General features: G+C 28.8%; 1 protein-coding gene across 1 annotated transcript in view; it reads left to right on the plus strand.

The window, feature by feature from the left end:
• The first annotated feature begins 15928 nt into the window (after positions 1-15928).
• LOC129960419 (glycerophosphocholine cholinephosphodiesterase ENPP6-like) overlaps positions 15929-17492 on the plus strand; it is a 34888-nt gene continuing 33324 nt past the window's right edge. The window contains exon 1 of the mRNA XM_056073842.1: positions 15929-16173. Within this exon, the coding sequence (XP_055929817.1) occupies positions 15930-16173 (244 nt within the window). The 5' untranslated portion in view covers position 15929. The remainder of the gene's footprint in view (positions 16174-17492) is intronic.

Consider the following 17492-nt stretch of genomic DNA (forward strand, 5'->3'; position numbering starts at 1 on the left):
CAGATTTCTGACTAGACAGCTGTCCCAGGCCGCTAGGCTGAGAGGGGCTCCAAGCAAATCTTTCAAAAATCTTTATTTATTTATTTTTATTTCCAAATAAATAATTTGTGTTTAAAAGAAAGCACAAATTCAGTTAAATATAAAATATTTGGATAATATCATCAATAACCGATTAATAAGTATAATTAGTTAGGTTCAAATTCTTTAATAGAATTTTCTTACGAAAAACCTCATAATTAAAATATAAAGCATAATTTTTGTTCAGACTAGGTATAATAATGTCTCAATATGTTCTGCAGTTCATGAACTAGAGAATAAGTAATCTATTCATTTAGAAATATATTATAGTTGTTTTATAGATTCAAAATGAGAAAAAAAAATGAACCTTTCGTGTTATTTATAAATAGAACCTCAATATTTAAAGAATGGATAAAAATACAGTTTATTTTTTGGTTTAGGAACTAGATAATATATTTCTTAAGCTATCTGCAAAATTTTAGGCAAATTATTTGATATACTTCTAAAATAAAATATTTTTACTTTATACCTCTTTTTAGCCAAAAAAAAGCCTCTTTTAGCCCCTTTTTTGAATTTTTTTAAATTGTCAATTAATTGGTATAATTTTGGTTTCTTAAATGTTTCTTCAATCTTTTTTATGCAAAAGTTCAAAAATATAACTATATTTGAACGTTTTTCAAAAATTCCGTCACGAACTTAGTCACCTTAAGTTCAAACTTGGATACCCGACAGCCTTAAATAATAATAGACAGTATATAAATATATTTTTACAAAGTATTTGTTATTAAAAAAAAAAATTAACCTAAAATAAATGATAAATGTGTTAAAATATGAAAATTGAATTGGACAATTTATTAACAATGAGGTCTCTTAATCTGCGCTGTGTAGGGTTTCAAAATCCCTAGATCAACCTATGCATTTAATTATATGACAGTTCTTATTTTAGAAATGTTTTGTCGTTTTGATTCAAATAACAATCCGCAGCATAAGTGATATATTTATGAATTTCACATAATTTTTATTAAAGTTTAATTTTTATTAATTAATAGGTTCAATTGTTGTTCAAAAGTGTCAAAATGCGATAAATCAATGCGTTCACAGATTAAGTGGTTAAAAAAGTATCTAAACATAACAAGACTTTCTCTCTAAGGCATGCTACCCCTATGAATGGGGTTCGAGGTATCTATATCCTCTTTGCCTTCTTTTGGCCACGCTACTGTTAAGAATCAATTGGGCACTGGAAGTTTTTATTTTATTTTCATTTAATCTTTATTCAAATTATAACAGCTATCAGTGATTTAAGCTTGAATTATATATATAAAAAAAACACTGTAATCATATTTACATAATTCGGTAGATTCACTGAAAGATTTCAAAAGTTGCAACCGCTTACCATTTTTTATTTATTTGCTCCTTGAAAATTATTGTGTTTTTTGTATTATTTACACTTGTTTTTTATGTTTGGAACAATAAGCCGGAAACAGGGCATTTAAGCAAACTGAAATCCTCCTCTTGTAGTTGATTATATATAAAACTACTCTGACGTCGTGTTTTGGAAATATGTCAACAACCTTTACTTTTGAAACTCAGTTTATGTGGGAGGAACTTTCCTTATAAAAGGTCACAGTGGCGTAATTCTGTCAAAATGTCGCCTCCTCAAAATTACACCATATCAGTACAAGAAAGAAACTACAATAAAAGTGTGAAAATATCAAAATAGAATGATTTTATAGAAAAACAGAACAAAAAAAACTCTGTTCGAATAATTTAGTCATTAATTTTTTTTTCCATGTACGGTACCTATCCACTTTTTTAAAAATTTCGATCACTGCAAATTATATTGCGTCATAATTTGAGAGTGAAAGGAAGAGTTGGTTTCAATAACATCACATTCTTTCTGTAAGTTAAAAAAATGTAGCATAGTTTTTTGAAGAATTAATGACAGTTTGAATATTTTCATTTCCGATCTCAAAAGGAGCGTTCGCAAATTTTTGGAGAGAGGATCGCCAGCTCAGGTGTCGTCCTCGTCATCTGACCACGATTCAAATTTACAAGGTCCGTCCTAAAATAACCCTAATTTTGCTTTAAAACGGGACTTAATATAACGGAACTGAATTGAACTGAACTTCGCAAATTTTTGGATACCTTTCATAAAAATGTCCGTAACTAATCCGAAGTGTTACAGTAATTTTTAGTAATTGCATAGTAACATTTAGTAACATAATAACTGTGCAGTGATTCATATTTGGATCTCTACTGTGTTGGTCTTTTTTTAAAAATAAGTTTTCAGTAAATTTATTAATTGATTAATAAAGATATTTGCTAATTAAATTATTTTCTTGGTGAAGGAGAATTTCAATAAAAAAAATCTTAAAGAATTGTTATTATGTTTTCAGCTATTTTTTTATTACAAAATAAGATGACTTTTAACTTCTCAAAATTATTTTTCCTATATTTGTTATATTCATTTAAAGGTTTTCACTTTTTCTAAAAAGTAAATGTATTATTATTCGATATAGGATAGGTTCGGCGTAGCTTAAAAATTGTTGATATCTTCCCTTTCCTAAAGTCAGCAATATTCCAGGAATAAGAAATGTGTAAGTTGAATTTAATCATTTTTGCGGAATAATTAAAAATAACTGATAATTCGAAGAATAACTTCAAATTTTGTGAAACGAGATCACGTTCCTGGAAACGAGGTTGTTCCGAGCACGTGCCGCACAAAAACGTTTTCTGGTTCTTATAAAAAGAAGCTTAATTTTTATAAGAGAATAAGAAATTTCTTTTTTCTTTTTTTTTAGAGGTGACATTGTTGCTTTTTCCCATCAGTGCTGTATTATTATTATTTTACATAATGGTGTTCCTGTAAATTCGATGGCTCTTTAGAATCATGATCTTCTTTCAAACTTTTAATTAAAAAATTAAGCATGAAAATTGCATTTGATCACTTTATTTTTATAAATATAAATATGGAGAAATTATCTCTAATATCAGTTTTTTTTAAAAACTTAATGAAATTATATTAATAATTTTAACGAAAAATAAAATGTGCACAGATTTTTAAACAGATCGTTGAAAAAAAAAAAAGATAATTTGATATATTTTGAATTCTTAAGAATTTATTTGCAATATTTAACATTGGTACATAGTTTTAAGCAATTATTAAAATTTGATTGTCCTTATCTATAAAATTTTTCTGGTTTGTTCAAGCGTTAGGAAAAAAGAAATTATTTATTACATTTTCTACTCAAAGTGTTGAACAGATTTGCAAACAGAATGCATTTTCTTGAATATTTAGTTTTTTTCTAAAGCAGAAAAACTTCAGTGATTGTTTTTCAATGTGTTTGAAAAAGAATTATATTTAAAAGCTCTTTTTAAAACCATTTGAAAAAAGAACTATCAATATTTATAAACACAAATACTTAGTATTAGAAGTTAGAAAATATATGCATGTAAAAAAAAGACCTAAAATTCTCTAAAAAATCTATTAATAAACAATACTCTGATGAACAGCATTTCATCTAAAGCTATATGACAAGATAACAAAACAATGTATCATTTCATAATATTGAACGCTAAACAGGTGATTAAATATTTTTATGTAGAATATGTGTATTTTTATAGATAACATTCAATAAGCTTTATGAAATCCTTTCTGAAACCTGTAATGCCAAGATGATGTTTATTTTTTATTTTCTTCATCTTTTTCTGTTCAACAACTGACTCAATACATTTTTAACAACATTCTGTAAATAATGTATCTTAATAATGCTACATAAATCTGATGTTAGAAATTTATTATAACATTATTTTTATACATCTTTAATTTCAGTTTTGGATTATGACTTTCTTGAATGAATCACAATTCGGTGTTATTTAATAGATAATGATGGGAGTGAGTTGGAACTTTCTAATAAACTGACAAATTGATTCATCGCATTTGTTTCATTAGAGGATTTATCCACTATTTCTAACCCGTTATTATTTTGGTCTCATGTTAATTTTTAATTTTTTTTTAAAGACGCAATTAGTTTACTTTAGATTTAAAGTCAACAAAAAATAACATAGTTTAACTAAAGGGTACTTTTAACTTTTTGAGAATCTAAAACAATTGTATATAAGGCTATTTTAGTTTTGAAATATTTTTATGCTCAAAATCTTACATATTTGAGTATAAATGTACACAATTCAGAGCAAATGTGTGAAAAGTTTTCGTCGTATGCATATTTTATCCCTGATCAAAAGCAAAGCCTTTCCTTAGGGTAAATCTTTCAAAACGACTGTTTTCAAATAAGAGAAATTTTTTTAAGAGTAAAAGGCGTCAAAGAAGGTTTCACAGGTGTGTTTTAAGAGCAAATTCCTTATGTTACTCTCCTTATGTAATTTTGAATGAAAGTCTCTTCTCGTCTTTCATTCAAAATCTATGTTAACTTTTAGAATTTTTCTATATTGGGGATCACTGATATTCCATACAAGGTCAAAAATCATAATTAAGAGCATTTTTTTCATGCTTGATGGAATTCTTCATAACATGGACGTTATATGACAGAAACCCGATTTCTCTAAAGATTCATTATCATTACGGCTTAGTACACATTAAAAATAATCGATATAGAGCTTTTTCCCACTGGGCTGCTGAATATTGCTGACGAGGTGACGACTCAGATGTTGTCGTCGTCATCTGAATATGGTTTAAAATTATGAAGCCTCATCCACAATGGCTCTTAATGAATTTCAAAATCGTGATGGTAATCTAACTAAACTAATTCACTACAAGAACGAGTTTTGTTCTATAACGGCAACCGTTCATTAATGAATCTCCCATTCCTCCACTTTCGTGTACTTCAAAATAGGACGTTCATCTAATTAAAGTAAACTGTCTATGTTCTACTTAAAAATGACTCCTTGATTATGTAAGTAAAGATTTCTAATCTATTTTATATCTAAGTTTCGACTGAAATCTTCTGAAATTGCCAGATTAATAGGACATGGAAGAATAACGATAATTATGTTTTATCATAAACAAAGTCCTTTATGTGAATGAGGATTTAGTCAATTTTTCCTATGCCAAGCAATGAGTTAAAGGCTCAGGTCATCATTTGAATAAACCGAGTTCGGGGAATGATACAACCCACGTACTGTCAGCTGTAGCAGCATTTCGGGTTTTTCTGAAGGAAATTAATCCTCGTAACCAGGATTACCCCTCAAGGTGTAGGTCAATCCCCGTTGTATAAAAGTGAATTTAGATCACTTGACGAAATAAAACGAAGCGTTATGTGAAAAAAAAACTGTTTTTGTGTTTTTGAAGATGGTGGACTTTTCATGGGCCAATTTTAATTTTCTATCTGAATTGAAGTATCCTTTTAATCTAGTGAGCTATCTTGGGGGGGAAAATTAGGATAATATGAATGAGATAATTAAGAACAGTTTCAACATAAAGGAATATTCAACCATGTAATTACTATGAGACAGTTGTTGTTAGTAACTATGCTGTCATTACTATGCGACAGTTATCAAATATGTTGCCAATATGTGATACTCAAGCGATTCTGAAAGATTCTACTTTACTATAATTTTGCAAGATGGGTTCGTAATACTAACCCTTTGTACTCGGAAAGATAATTCGATGCATAATTATTCACTTAATACATGGGCCTGTTTATTACACCAAAAAATAAATAGATAATCTACATCTTTTTAACATTCTGTAGGTATTTTTAACAATTAAAATTTTAAAAATAAATAAATAAAATGTCAAAATGATACACCGTCTTGAATGATTGAGAGAAGACATTCGGGTGCAAAGGGTTAAATATACTTACTTCGGAAAAACGAGGTTTCGTTTAAATTTCGAATGACAACGAAGAATCGTAATACCATTATAATGTTCTTATTTGTTAATATTTCATCAGTGGTTTTTGCTTTAAAATGCATTTTGATAGAGAAATACTTCCTGATTAAAATAATATTCCAACAGGTGCTTAATATATAATTTCAATAAAATTCAACTAAAATATTATTACTTTAGATGTTACCTAGCAACCAATAAATAAGAATCAAGCTTCTTATAAACCTATGAACAACACTTTCATTTATTCGAAAATGAATATAAAATTTAAAAGGCGAAATCGGGATCTTTCTTATGCACGTATAACACTAAAATTCATCCAAATTTGAAAAATATCTAAATGAAATGATAATATATCTCACAATTTAGAACTATAACAGTCTCATTCAAAATAATTTAATTTATATTTCCTTTTGCATGTCTCAATCTCTAAATTAAAATTATTGAAGAAATATATTTGAATAAATACTTAAGGAAATCCTATTTTGTAGGAGGTCCATTATTTTAGTTCTGAATGCTAGACTAGGAAACATATAGTTATTATTAAGTTATTTTTTATTAGTGTTCATTTCCAGCTTAAATGGTACAATATATACAATAAAGAAATGTTTAAGTTAGAATATTTTTTTACTGCCTTCCATTCCCAGAATTAAAAAAAAATACAAGATAAATTGCTATAGCATTCTTACGTCTCGAAAATCAGAAAAGCAACTTAAACTGATGTTTTCTTAGAAATTTTTATTGCGTGCCATCCTCTAATAATAATTTTGCATACTATATTATATTTATTTCAAGAAAATATTGGTAAGTTTCAATACATCCATGCCTTTAATGGAATGAAATACAAATATCTTCATATCTAAAATTAATTGATCGAGACATATTCTATTTATTACATTAATGATTCGTTTTAAAGTTATGTGTACTATAATTTAAATTACCTCTTAATTTTGAATCTTTGTAAGATGGTGTAAATATGTACTTCATTCTTTGAATTTTCTCAACCCCGTAACAAGAGGGTGTTTAACTCACCAGCAGATTTATTGTTTACCAATCACACATTTATATCAAATTTTGAAAGAATGGGAAAAGGAATCCAGAATTCTTTAATGATGAAATCAAAATTATCATTAGCTTAACATGGTCCAATTCATGAGTAATACTAACCATTCAGCTTTAAAGTTTATTACAACTTAATTTATAGAAAAATAATTTTCTTTAAAATAAGCAATTATTTGATACTTAAGGCTTCAAAGTAAATACGTTTATGACATTCGATCGTATCAGGTTTTGATATATATTAAATTTATTTAAATTAATTCGAAAAACAGTTTAATCAGAGATTTTATTTTAACGAGAACATTGCAATTACAAGGTAATTTCCACCATCATTTTATTCGCGGATATATAATATTTATGAGTAGCGTGAACTCCAACTCAGAAATTCAAACACCGATGATATTTTCCCATAAATTTCAAAATTAGAGTACGTTAGTTACAGAAAATACCGATTGGTAATTACGTCCCCCCCCCCATTTCTGATTTATCCTTGACGAATTTCGTTCCAAATTGGATGCAAAATACACTTTAGGTGCGAAATCTATGCATCAAATTTCATACATCCAGATCTTTTCTTTAACATTTATCGTTTTAACTTGTATCCGGGCAGACACATTTCTTTTGAATGGGTTTTATTCTAAAATTGATAAATATCTGCAAATTTTGTGTAAAGAATTTTTCTTTCATCCGTCTATCTCAAATCATTTTTGAATCATCACATTCTTTGATAGACAGACGAACAGCCAACGTAATTCCAAAATTATGTTTTTCTCTTTCACGGAGGACTGGATCGTGGAGATTAGTCAAAATCTCTAATTCATATTCTATACAATACATTTTCTTTGTATATTTCGTATACAAAGATAAAAAAAAAAATAACCTTTGTTTGTGCTCGTTTGAATGGAATGGAGTATGAGCACATGCAAAACTATTTTATACACAAACTCTGATACCTAGAGGGCCACGGTGGCTTGATGGTAAGGTCTCGGCTCGTGAGCTGTAGGGCTTCATATTCGAGACCCGATTCCACCGAAGAACCGTCGTGTAAGGGGGTCTGTTGCACGTTAAATCCATCAGGGCCAAACGTCCACCCACTGGTGTGGTGTGGTATGATGTAGAGAAGGGGTGTCAGTTCAGGTATCGTCCTCGCCATCTGACCGCGTTTCAAAATTACGAGGTCCGTCCCAAAATAGCCTTAGTGTTGCTTTCCATTGGGACGTTAATATAATTAAACTAAACTGATACCCAGGCTCTACTAAATTCATATTTCTTTCATTCTTTCATTCAACCTTACAAATACGCTCCAATTTTTCATTAGATTCTGTCCCACAAGATTTGTCTGTTCTAGACAAAATAATACTGCTTTCTATGTTTATTTACGAATCGTGCAGATCGATTCTGTCTATTTTAAGCGTATTCGTAATGTTGATAGACGTTCTGGAATACAGTATATATGACCGAAAACCTTATAACAGTGCGCAATCACGCGTAGCCCAATAATATCTGCAAGAGGTATACTATACAACGTGTCGTCATATAATGTACTGCCATTGGAAATCTACAGTGAATCTAATTTATTTTGAAACGAATAATGTAACAAATTACCATAATGTTTAAGATCGATCTAAAATTATGTTTATCAAATTTCTGTGACAAAGCGAATAATATTATTGACTTCACAAAAGAAAAACAATTTTTAAAATTGGAATTTTTTTTCATTCGGAATGTTTGTACTGAAGTAATAAAAATAATTCAAGGATTAAAATTCTTCAAAAGAAGTTACAATGGCAATAATGAGATCGCTAAAAAGATGCTTATGTACGATATCCAATGCAACAGGAATCTCAAAAGACTTGAAGTGTAACGCAAAGATATGAGTGATATTATATACTCCCTTTCATATATTATCCTTCCTAGACAGCATGAGTAGTAGAAAAATGAAAGAATCAATAAATACTACAGTGAACTAATAACACATTCAAAGCAATTTTACTTAATTACTATTATATTTTAAATAACAAAGGACAATCATTATATCACAACTATGAATGAAAATTATAATAAAATGTTAAGCTACTAACCGTTCTGTTTCAGTTAGAGCGGACGATACAGGAGGGCATCATGTTATCCTAAAAGAATTGAGACATATCCTTGAGTTAAATTGATGAAAAATCAAACTGAATCACTGCATTTTATAGTGTTTTACTAAATTTTTTTACTAAATTATTCTGAAAAAGATTTCACACTCTAGAAGAGAGCGTGAAATCTTTTTAACTACAAACTTCTCAAACCTTTTTATGTTTCTCTGAGATGAGTTCGAAGTTTAAAAAATAAGCAAATGTAGAGAGGAAACTGGCGGTGCTAAATCGCCCGTAACATGTTTCAGCTTCGTCTTCTGAAAATATATTTGCACGATTCGAAAACAAATATAGAAAGCATGTATCATTTTATCTAGAAATTTATCATGAAAAAAATTATTTTATGGATAACTTTCACTTCCACTTTGCAGTAAAAATAGTATCTTCATTTACTCTAGCTTTGAATTATTGAAAAATCGTTTTGTTTTTTTAAAACACAAACTTTTTCATTAAAAGTCATTACAAATTTTGCTAATCATATTGAAAAAGAAAACTATTCTTATAACTTATAATATTAAAAATAATATTATAAATAATATTATAAATTATATCATTATTTATATATTATTTATTTAAATATTTAAATTAAAATATTAAAAATATTTTAAAATATAAATTTTATATATATGAGATTTAAATATAAAGGAATTAGGTTATTAAGATTCTTATAAAATGATAAATTTATGTATGGTTAAAAGAATTTTATTTCTTGAAGAAAATTGTGATAAAAAAATGTTTTCATTTTTACGCATCATGTTATTTTTTCTGAAAGAGAATTCTTGATAAACAGTGTTTATTAAATTACACCTGTTACTGAATTTCATATAATAACTTGGTTACAGTTACAGAATTTGAATCAGCAAAAGTGGTCTTCCTAAACCTATCTCGCATACTTTCTAATATTAGTACTATTCCCCACCCCCCTCGAAAATTTCTGGACCTTGGGTAAGGCAAAAGATGGCGTGCATGCCGTTGGCACGCCATTTTTTGCCAACGTCATTATTAGGGGCATTTTTAGTGGTTTTATCGTGTTATCCTTGGCGATAATGGCATACGGCAAATAGCATTCGAATATAGAATTTATATTTTAGATGCATTTCTCCCAGCTGATTGATACCAAAATTTGACATAGAACAGAAATTGTAGTCACAAAATCACATATTGTATTTGATATATTTAAGTCATTGCGTTTTTTGATTTATTGCGGTTACATGCTTCTGAAAAGGCCGCGGTGGCCTGGTGGTAAGGTCTGGTCTTGTGAGCTGTAGGGTTTCAGGTTCGTGACCCGATTCCACCGAAAGCACCGTCGTGTAAGAGGGTCTGTTGCACGTTAAATCCGTCAGACCAAACGTCCTCCCGCTGGTGTGATGCGGTGTGGAGAGGGGAGTGCCAGCTCAGGTGTCATCCTCGTCATCTGACCGCGGTTCAAAATTACGAGGTCCATCCCAAAATAGCCCTAGTGTTGCTTTACAATGAGACGTTAATATAACTAAACTAAATGCTTCTGAAACTACTGGCCGACAGACGTTGAAGCCCTTCTTGAATTTGGCTTTAATTCGTTAAATGCTACAATATGTTTGTTACATTTGTGTACCGAATTTTATCCATCTAGCTTTCTTCGGTTTATAGTTATAATGTTAATTTGTATTTTAACATCCAGAGAGATAGACTTATACAGTATGGATTTTGTATAAAATTTGCTAGAAATCTACAAATTCTATCAAGACCATATATCAAAATTCATCCATCTAGCTCAAAGCATTTTTGAGTTATCTTTGTCACAAACAAACAGACGGACATTTTCCAAAAATGTGTTTTTGAATTCGGGGGGGGGGGGGGTTAAAATGTCGATATTCGTCAAAATTTCGAGTTCAAATTTTGTGACGATTATAACACTTTCTCTAGACTTCGTATGTGAGACAGTAAAAACTAAAGAATTAGAATAAGAATAAAACACTTACTGTTTGTATCTCCTGAGAAATGAAATGCTATTTATTTTTACCTTTTATGAGTGTAATATTTTTAATGAATAATGTATTATAAAACTGCATTAAAATACTAAGAAATTCTACAGATATATATTGAATTGCTCCCAGAAAATGCTGACTAGAGAGTTTTTAATAGATTTAAAATATTATCGTAAAACAATTTATAATGTTTATTTTAATTTATTATTATATAAACCATTAATTCAGAAATCAAACATGTAATCAGAATTTAAAACAGTAACATATTAAATCCAACGACATTTTTGTGATGTTAAAAGAGATGCAGCCTTATGAAACTAGTATGAAATAAAATTCTTTGTAAGTGCAACTAATAAGGTGAACTTCAGTAGATTAATATTATTTTTGCTTTGCATCGTGTGAAGTTTAATCCCACAAAAGTATTAGTTGTAAAAGTAGTTGTGTATAATGAGCTTTTCTGACCGTTAGTAATAAACCTGTGGATGAAAACTGGTCTTGTAATATGGAGAGCTAGCAATCCAAAACAGTCACATTAACAGGTTAATTGAAGCGTGACTCACCTGCGATTTACATTCGCTATCTAATTAGATGACCCCTTCTCTTTTACAATTATTTTAGAGATAACAAATAAGAGATTATCTAATTAGAGAGATAATCCCAATCCCATTGTTAAATCGGGGCAATAAACAGGTTAAATTAGCTTCATATTATTCTTTTTTATCTAAGAAAAATTACACATATTTCATTAGCATATGTCAGCTGCTAGTTTTGCATATTCATATCATAAAGTCATGATATAACAATTACATAACTATTATCATCACGTATACCATCTAGCATCTAATTACACGGTGACTGACTTTATGCATTAATATTATATCCTTTGTTGTTCTACAAGATACTTCATGGATTTATAAATTAAACTGACACAATTCATTTGATGTGTGAAGAAATGAATCCCTAAAAGTTATTCACTCAATAGACTGAGTTTTTGGCTCATGTATTTCAATTTTTATTTCATTTCTTGGTATAGTTTACTCAATCTCTGTCTTCAATCTTTTTTTAAATGGCTTTACCACCACATATACTGTTCGTTTCAGTATCCCGACTACCACTTTTCGAACGATTCTACCTAGTTAAGGGGTGAGATACGAAAGGATGAGCGCATTTCTGGAATTTGTTGACCTTGATTTCCGCTCCATAAGATACATTTTCGTTCAGCTTTTTACCACATATATGAGACTGTCGTTTCTTAACGTACAATTTTATTTTAACTCAAAAGTGCATATTAATTGCTTATATGCCTAGTTCACGTGGTCAAAAAGATTTCAGAAGTGGCACAAAAATATTTTATTTTATATCGTTAAATGTGACAGTGATTATATGCTGTTGTTAATATCAAAATATTATCAAAAAATTCAATAACAAAAAAAAAGGGAATTAACACAAAAAATTATTTTGTAAAAAGCGAATGACTAAATTTTAAAAACAGAAACCTTTCCTTTATTCATCACAATTTAATGCTTAGGCTCTTTATAGTAAATAAAAATGGCTCTAAAGCTTTTTATTGTGAATTAGTATTTTTTCCGACATTATTACAAGTTACCTGCAGTTTTCACGTCTCCCAAGTCCGCAGATAATATCAGTTCATTGTATTGTTAAATGTAAACATCTGCTCCTTTTATCTTTCCTGTCCTCCCTATTCTGACTAAATAAACTCATCCTGGCGCATGAGCAAAAGCGAGGAGGGTTTCTGAATCCGTGAATGAACAGTACTCATCTATACGGAGAACTTGCGTTATATGTGGCAAAAGCTATTTTGTATTTTATTTCCAGAAGATCGGAAGTAAAATAGCATGCCTTGGCGCATAAAAAGATAATATTAAGACAAGTTGATATTTAATTTTTGACCTAAATGAAAGTAGAAAACTTATATATGAAGTTATAATTAAAATCGCACCTTTAGGATTGAGGAAAGTGTAAGCAACAATTTTAAAATAATGATTACCAAATTATATGCATGAGTTGTGAGAAGTTTTAATCTCTTACTTTCTTCCTGGTTAATTAGATTCTTCAGATTACTTCTGACATTAACTAGGTTTTTTTTTTATGAAACCTTTCGCATTACTCTGCAGACACGAAACAAATTTCACAATCGGTTTCAATTTTCCAACTTAATTAAAATAGAAGTAGAAAATAAGAACGGAAGCAAGGTGTTAAAATTTTACATCGATATATTCATGAGGAATGGAATATGTAGAAAACTGGTCTTACCAGGATACAACATATCAAAAATGAAAGTTGTAGAAACTATCCCATATGCTAATTATTTCGGAAAAAATCTTCCTCTAATTACTTGAATTTCAACCAAATATCTCCGACTAATTTTAGCATCAAGGCATATTTAATTAATTATTGTAGAACATCACTTGATACAGGTTAATTACAGGTAAAAAGAATCTTCTTATAATTACTATGATTTCAACAAAATTCTCCCAATTTCAGCATCAGAGAATAGCCGTATTTTTATAGCCTTAAATTTTACTTGTAAGTAAGAAGCGAACTATTTCTATTTAAATAATTAATTTTAATAGGTCATTAATTACTTTAAACAACTTTGACTCAAATTCAGTCAAAATACTTTGCATACTACGCAAAAAAAAAAAAAAAATCCCTTCTTTTTAAATTTCTACTTTTTCACTTTTCTTTAAGTATAATTTACTGAATAAGAGGGAATCTAAATTATTAAGCGATGATTCTAAAACTCTTCACTCTTTAACATAAACTTGTTTAACACACTGGCTGCCGCGTAACTTGCAGGTGGTTCAAATTAACTCTCTAATTAATTCACGTCTATTATGTAATTAAATTACATTTTCTTTACTACATTTAAGAAATAGCAAAGAAAAGTAGATATATTATCCGAATCACAGTCATTAGTCATGGCAGTGAACATGTTAACATGGTATATTTACTCCTTTTTCTGTTAAAGATCTTAATTACGAGTAAGTATTGATAATCCTTTCTAATCATTATTAACCGTTTCTTAATTCCTTTGGACATTGCAATGAGATTTTGTGTTCTGATATTAATAATACAGGAATTTCAAATCTGATATCAGTGAATTTTACATACAATTAAGCAATATTTAAGAAACTTTTCTGAAGAATAGTAGTAAATAAAATGGACTCATTTTTGAAGTGTTAGTATTTGTGTTCATCTGCCAATGGGATTTGTATCAATATATACTATAGCTCGCACGGAAATTTTAATCTATTGAAGATAAGTGTAAAATCTAAGATGGATTTCATTTATGGTAGTAATTTACTACAATATTTTAATTAGTGAATATGGTAGTGAATTTCTTCATTGATAATATGATACCTTTTTTTATTTATTCGAGGTATTTTGTTCGTAAATACGGATTAAATAAGCTAATAAAACTTATATGAAACATGTCATCGTACAATTAGCATTTAAATTATCGCTTAGATAAATCAAAATATAGAAAGCAAAGCTGAAAGTATTTGGGAGCAAAAGTGAACTTTTCCAATTCGTTGTCATACCTTTTATTTCTTTATTTTCTATGCAAATTAAGTATAATTATTCTCAATTTTATTCTTTTATCATCCGTTTATAGCTCATGAAATTCCAACTAATAATTTAGATTTCTTATCAAGGTGTATGTACACACTTGAAACTTCGAAAATCGTTCAAAATATCGAATATTTTTTTATTACTTAATAATGTTCTCTGATCCTTTAGCTTTCAAACGATGCCAAGATGTTGTCAATATTTGAAATATTTCTCGAGTTATAATTATTTTTCTTGGGGTGCTTTCATTAAAAACTCTAGTTACGGTGTTTTTAAAACTCATTTTATAAAGAATGATATTTTTCCACTATGTTGCTTCATTCAAACAATCATAACTCAACAAGAAATTAACCAAATACAGTTATTTATATATCAAAATAATCTGTATGAAATAGCGGAGGTTTTGTGCCTTAAGAAAAGTTATATTTATAGAAATAAATTTTTAATAGCTGTTTAAAAGTTAAAATTACAAAAAAAATCTCGTTCTTTCTATTCATCGTTGATGAAAAAATTGTTTTAAAAAAACTATACGTTTTTATAACTTGTTTGAGGCAGACAACATGAAGACTAATATTAGGCATAATTTCCAACTAGAATTGTGTGTCTGTACAAATTAGAATTTAAGATATCATGTTTCAAAAAATAGGCTAATTAGCTCATTTAATTAATTAATAATTAGTGTAATATGTTTTTCTCTCACTGAAATGAGTTTAAACATATATTAATAACCTACTGTGAAAAAACTGGAATTTTAAAGTTAAAATTTTTAAAAAAATCTTCAAGTGTGTGCGTACACCTTAAACTACTTTCGAATATCTATTGGAAATAATTCACAGGTGTTTCTAAAAATCAGAAGTGAAAGAGAATTAACTATGAGTTTTTTACATATTTTTTCAGATATTTTATTTTCAGTGGTGTTTCGTTCTTTTAAAATTTATTTTTTATAAATAATTTTTAGCATTCACTTTCTTTCATGATCTTCTCAGTTTTCCATTAAGAAAATGACATTCATTAGTTTTTCATTTGAAAAAACTAATTCACATGTTTCAATCGTTAGTGCTAAAACCGAAATAAAAATGACATGAAAAGGAAATCAAGCATTTCTAAATCGATCGATAAGTTCTCCCACTTGAAACCACGTGTATCAACCGCCGAAATCCGTTCACGAATGGAAAAGTTCTGCCAAGTTACACAGAGTGCAAGAGATCTGTTTTTGGCGACAATCTAGAGAACCAAACTCGCCAAGTTCATTCGCCGCGAAGAATTTGTCGGGATGCAAGATCTCTCTCATTCACATCCGAGACAATGGCATCTCTAGGGATGCTACTCTTGCTCCTTTGGTCGGTGGGTGTATCGGTGGCTTTTCCTTCTTTTCCCGCGGATTCGGAGAAAGTAATCTTAGTGCTCGTGGATGGTGTTCGATGGGATTATTTGAATGACAGTTCTTATACTGGATTTCAAAGAATAGCCAACAATGGTGTGAAAGCGGAATATGTTACGCCGGTTTTTCCATCGAATTCTTACCCAAATTGGTATACCATAGTCACAGGTAAGTCTTTATTCATAATATAATATCACGGTGTTAATAAATCCTCCAGTGTTTCTATATGTTTATGAACAAAATCTGGATTGTAAAAATCCGATATATCAGCTAAAATTTCTGCTTGTTTGTTAACTTTCTTATCTTATCATAACACTTCTTACTGTTATACTGAGGTCAATCATCAAGTGATTTTTTTTTTCCATTTATTTACTTATTGAAAACTAAATGATATAAATATTAATAATTAATCAACAATGAGATAAATAAGATGATGCAATTTACATTCCTTTCAATTCATGAAATAAGTATTTTTGAAAATTGTTTAAATTTTTTCTTCTTTAAATGTGACATCACTGTTGAAAGTCCAATATCCTATATCTAGAATAAAGCGTTAATTCATTTTTCTGTTTTCCCTCAAAATGTAATTAAATAAATGCATAACAAATCCCTTGATTAAATGTTTTCTTTTATAAACTTATATAAGTTTTATAAACTTTCCCTATTTATTTATTTGAGCTTAAAATGACAATATTGGAAATAAGAGATCTCAATAGCAAAATATTTTTTAAAAGCTGATACTTTAAAAAGAGCGCTTAAAATGATAAAAATTGAAAGACGATATCTCTTTATGGTAGCTGTCCAGAAATTTTACTGTTACTTTTGGTAAATAAAATGCTGAGGGTATCTGAGCGGATATAATTTTAGCATCATTTTAAAATTCAAAGATCCTTTGTAAATACTTTCGATTTCATTAAAATTTAAATGATAGATATGAATATTTGATAAATATTAACAACGGAATAATTTTAGACAAGAAATTCTATTTTATTTCAATAAATCTTACATATAATTTACATTAAACTCGTTTCCTATTTTTATATCCTGATATGTTTTGAATCAGGTAAAATTTACATTAAACCAAAATATATTTTTACCAATTATATTGAGGTATACCAAGACTTGTTAAAATGTTAATCGTTGAATAGAATTTTGAAATGAATTGTTTTATTATAAAGCGCAATCATATTGGAAAATTTTCTGTATTTAGTAAATTTTTGATTCTACAGAAGTGTTTTATGGCTATATATAACTAATGCTTGACTTGGTTGAAAGATCAAAGTTTCAGCCAAAATTTAATAGAGAAGACAATTTAACACAATAAAAAAATTCTGATAAATGGGGATATATGCTATATTTCTGTACAGAAAAGTTGGAATGAAAAGATATAATATTTTCTAAGACATTTATCTAAAAGCAATAAGTCTCTAAGTTGTTCAGATTGTTTTCTAAGACATGTATCCAAAAAGTAATGCAAGCTACGAAAC

Source organism: Argiope bruennichi, chromosome X2 (assembly GCF_947563725.1).
Source record: "Argiope bruennichi chromosome X2, qqArgBrue1.1, whole genome shotgun sequence".
NCBI lineage: Eukaryota > Metazoa > Arthropoda > Arachnida > Araneae > Araneidae > Argiope > Argiope bruennichi.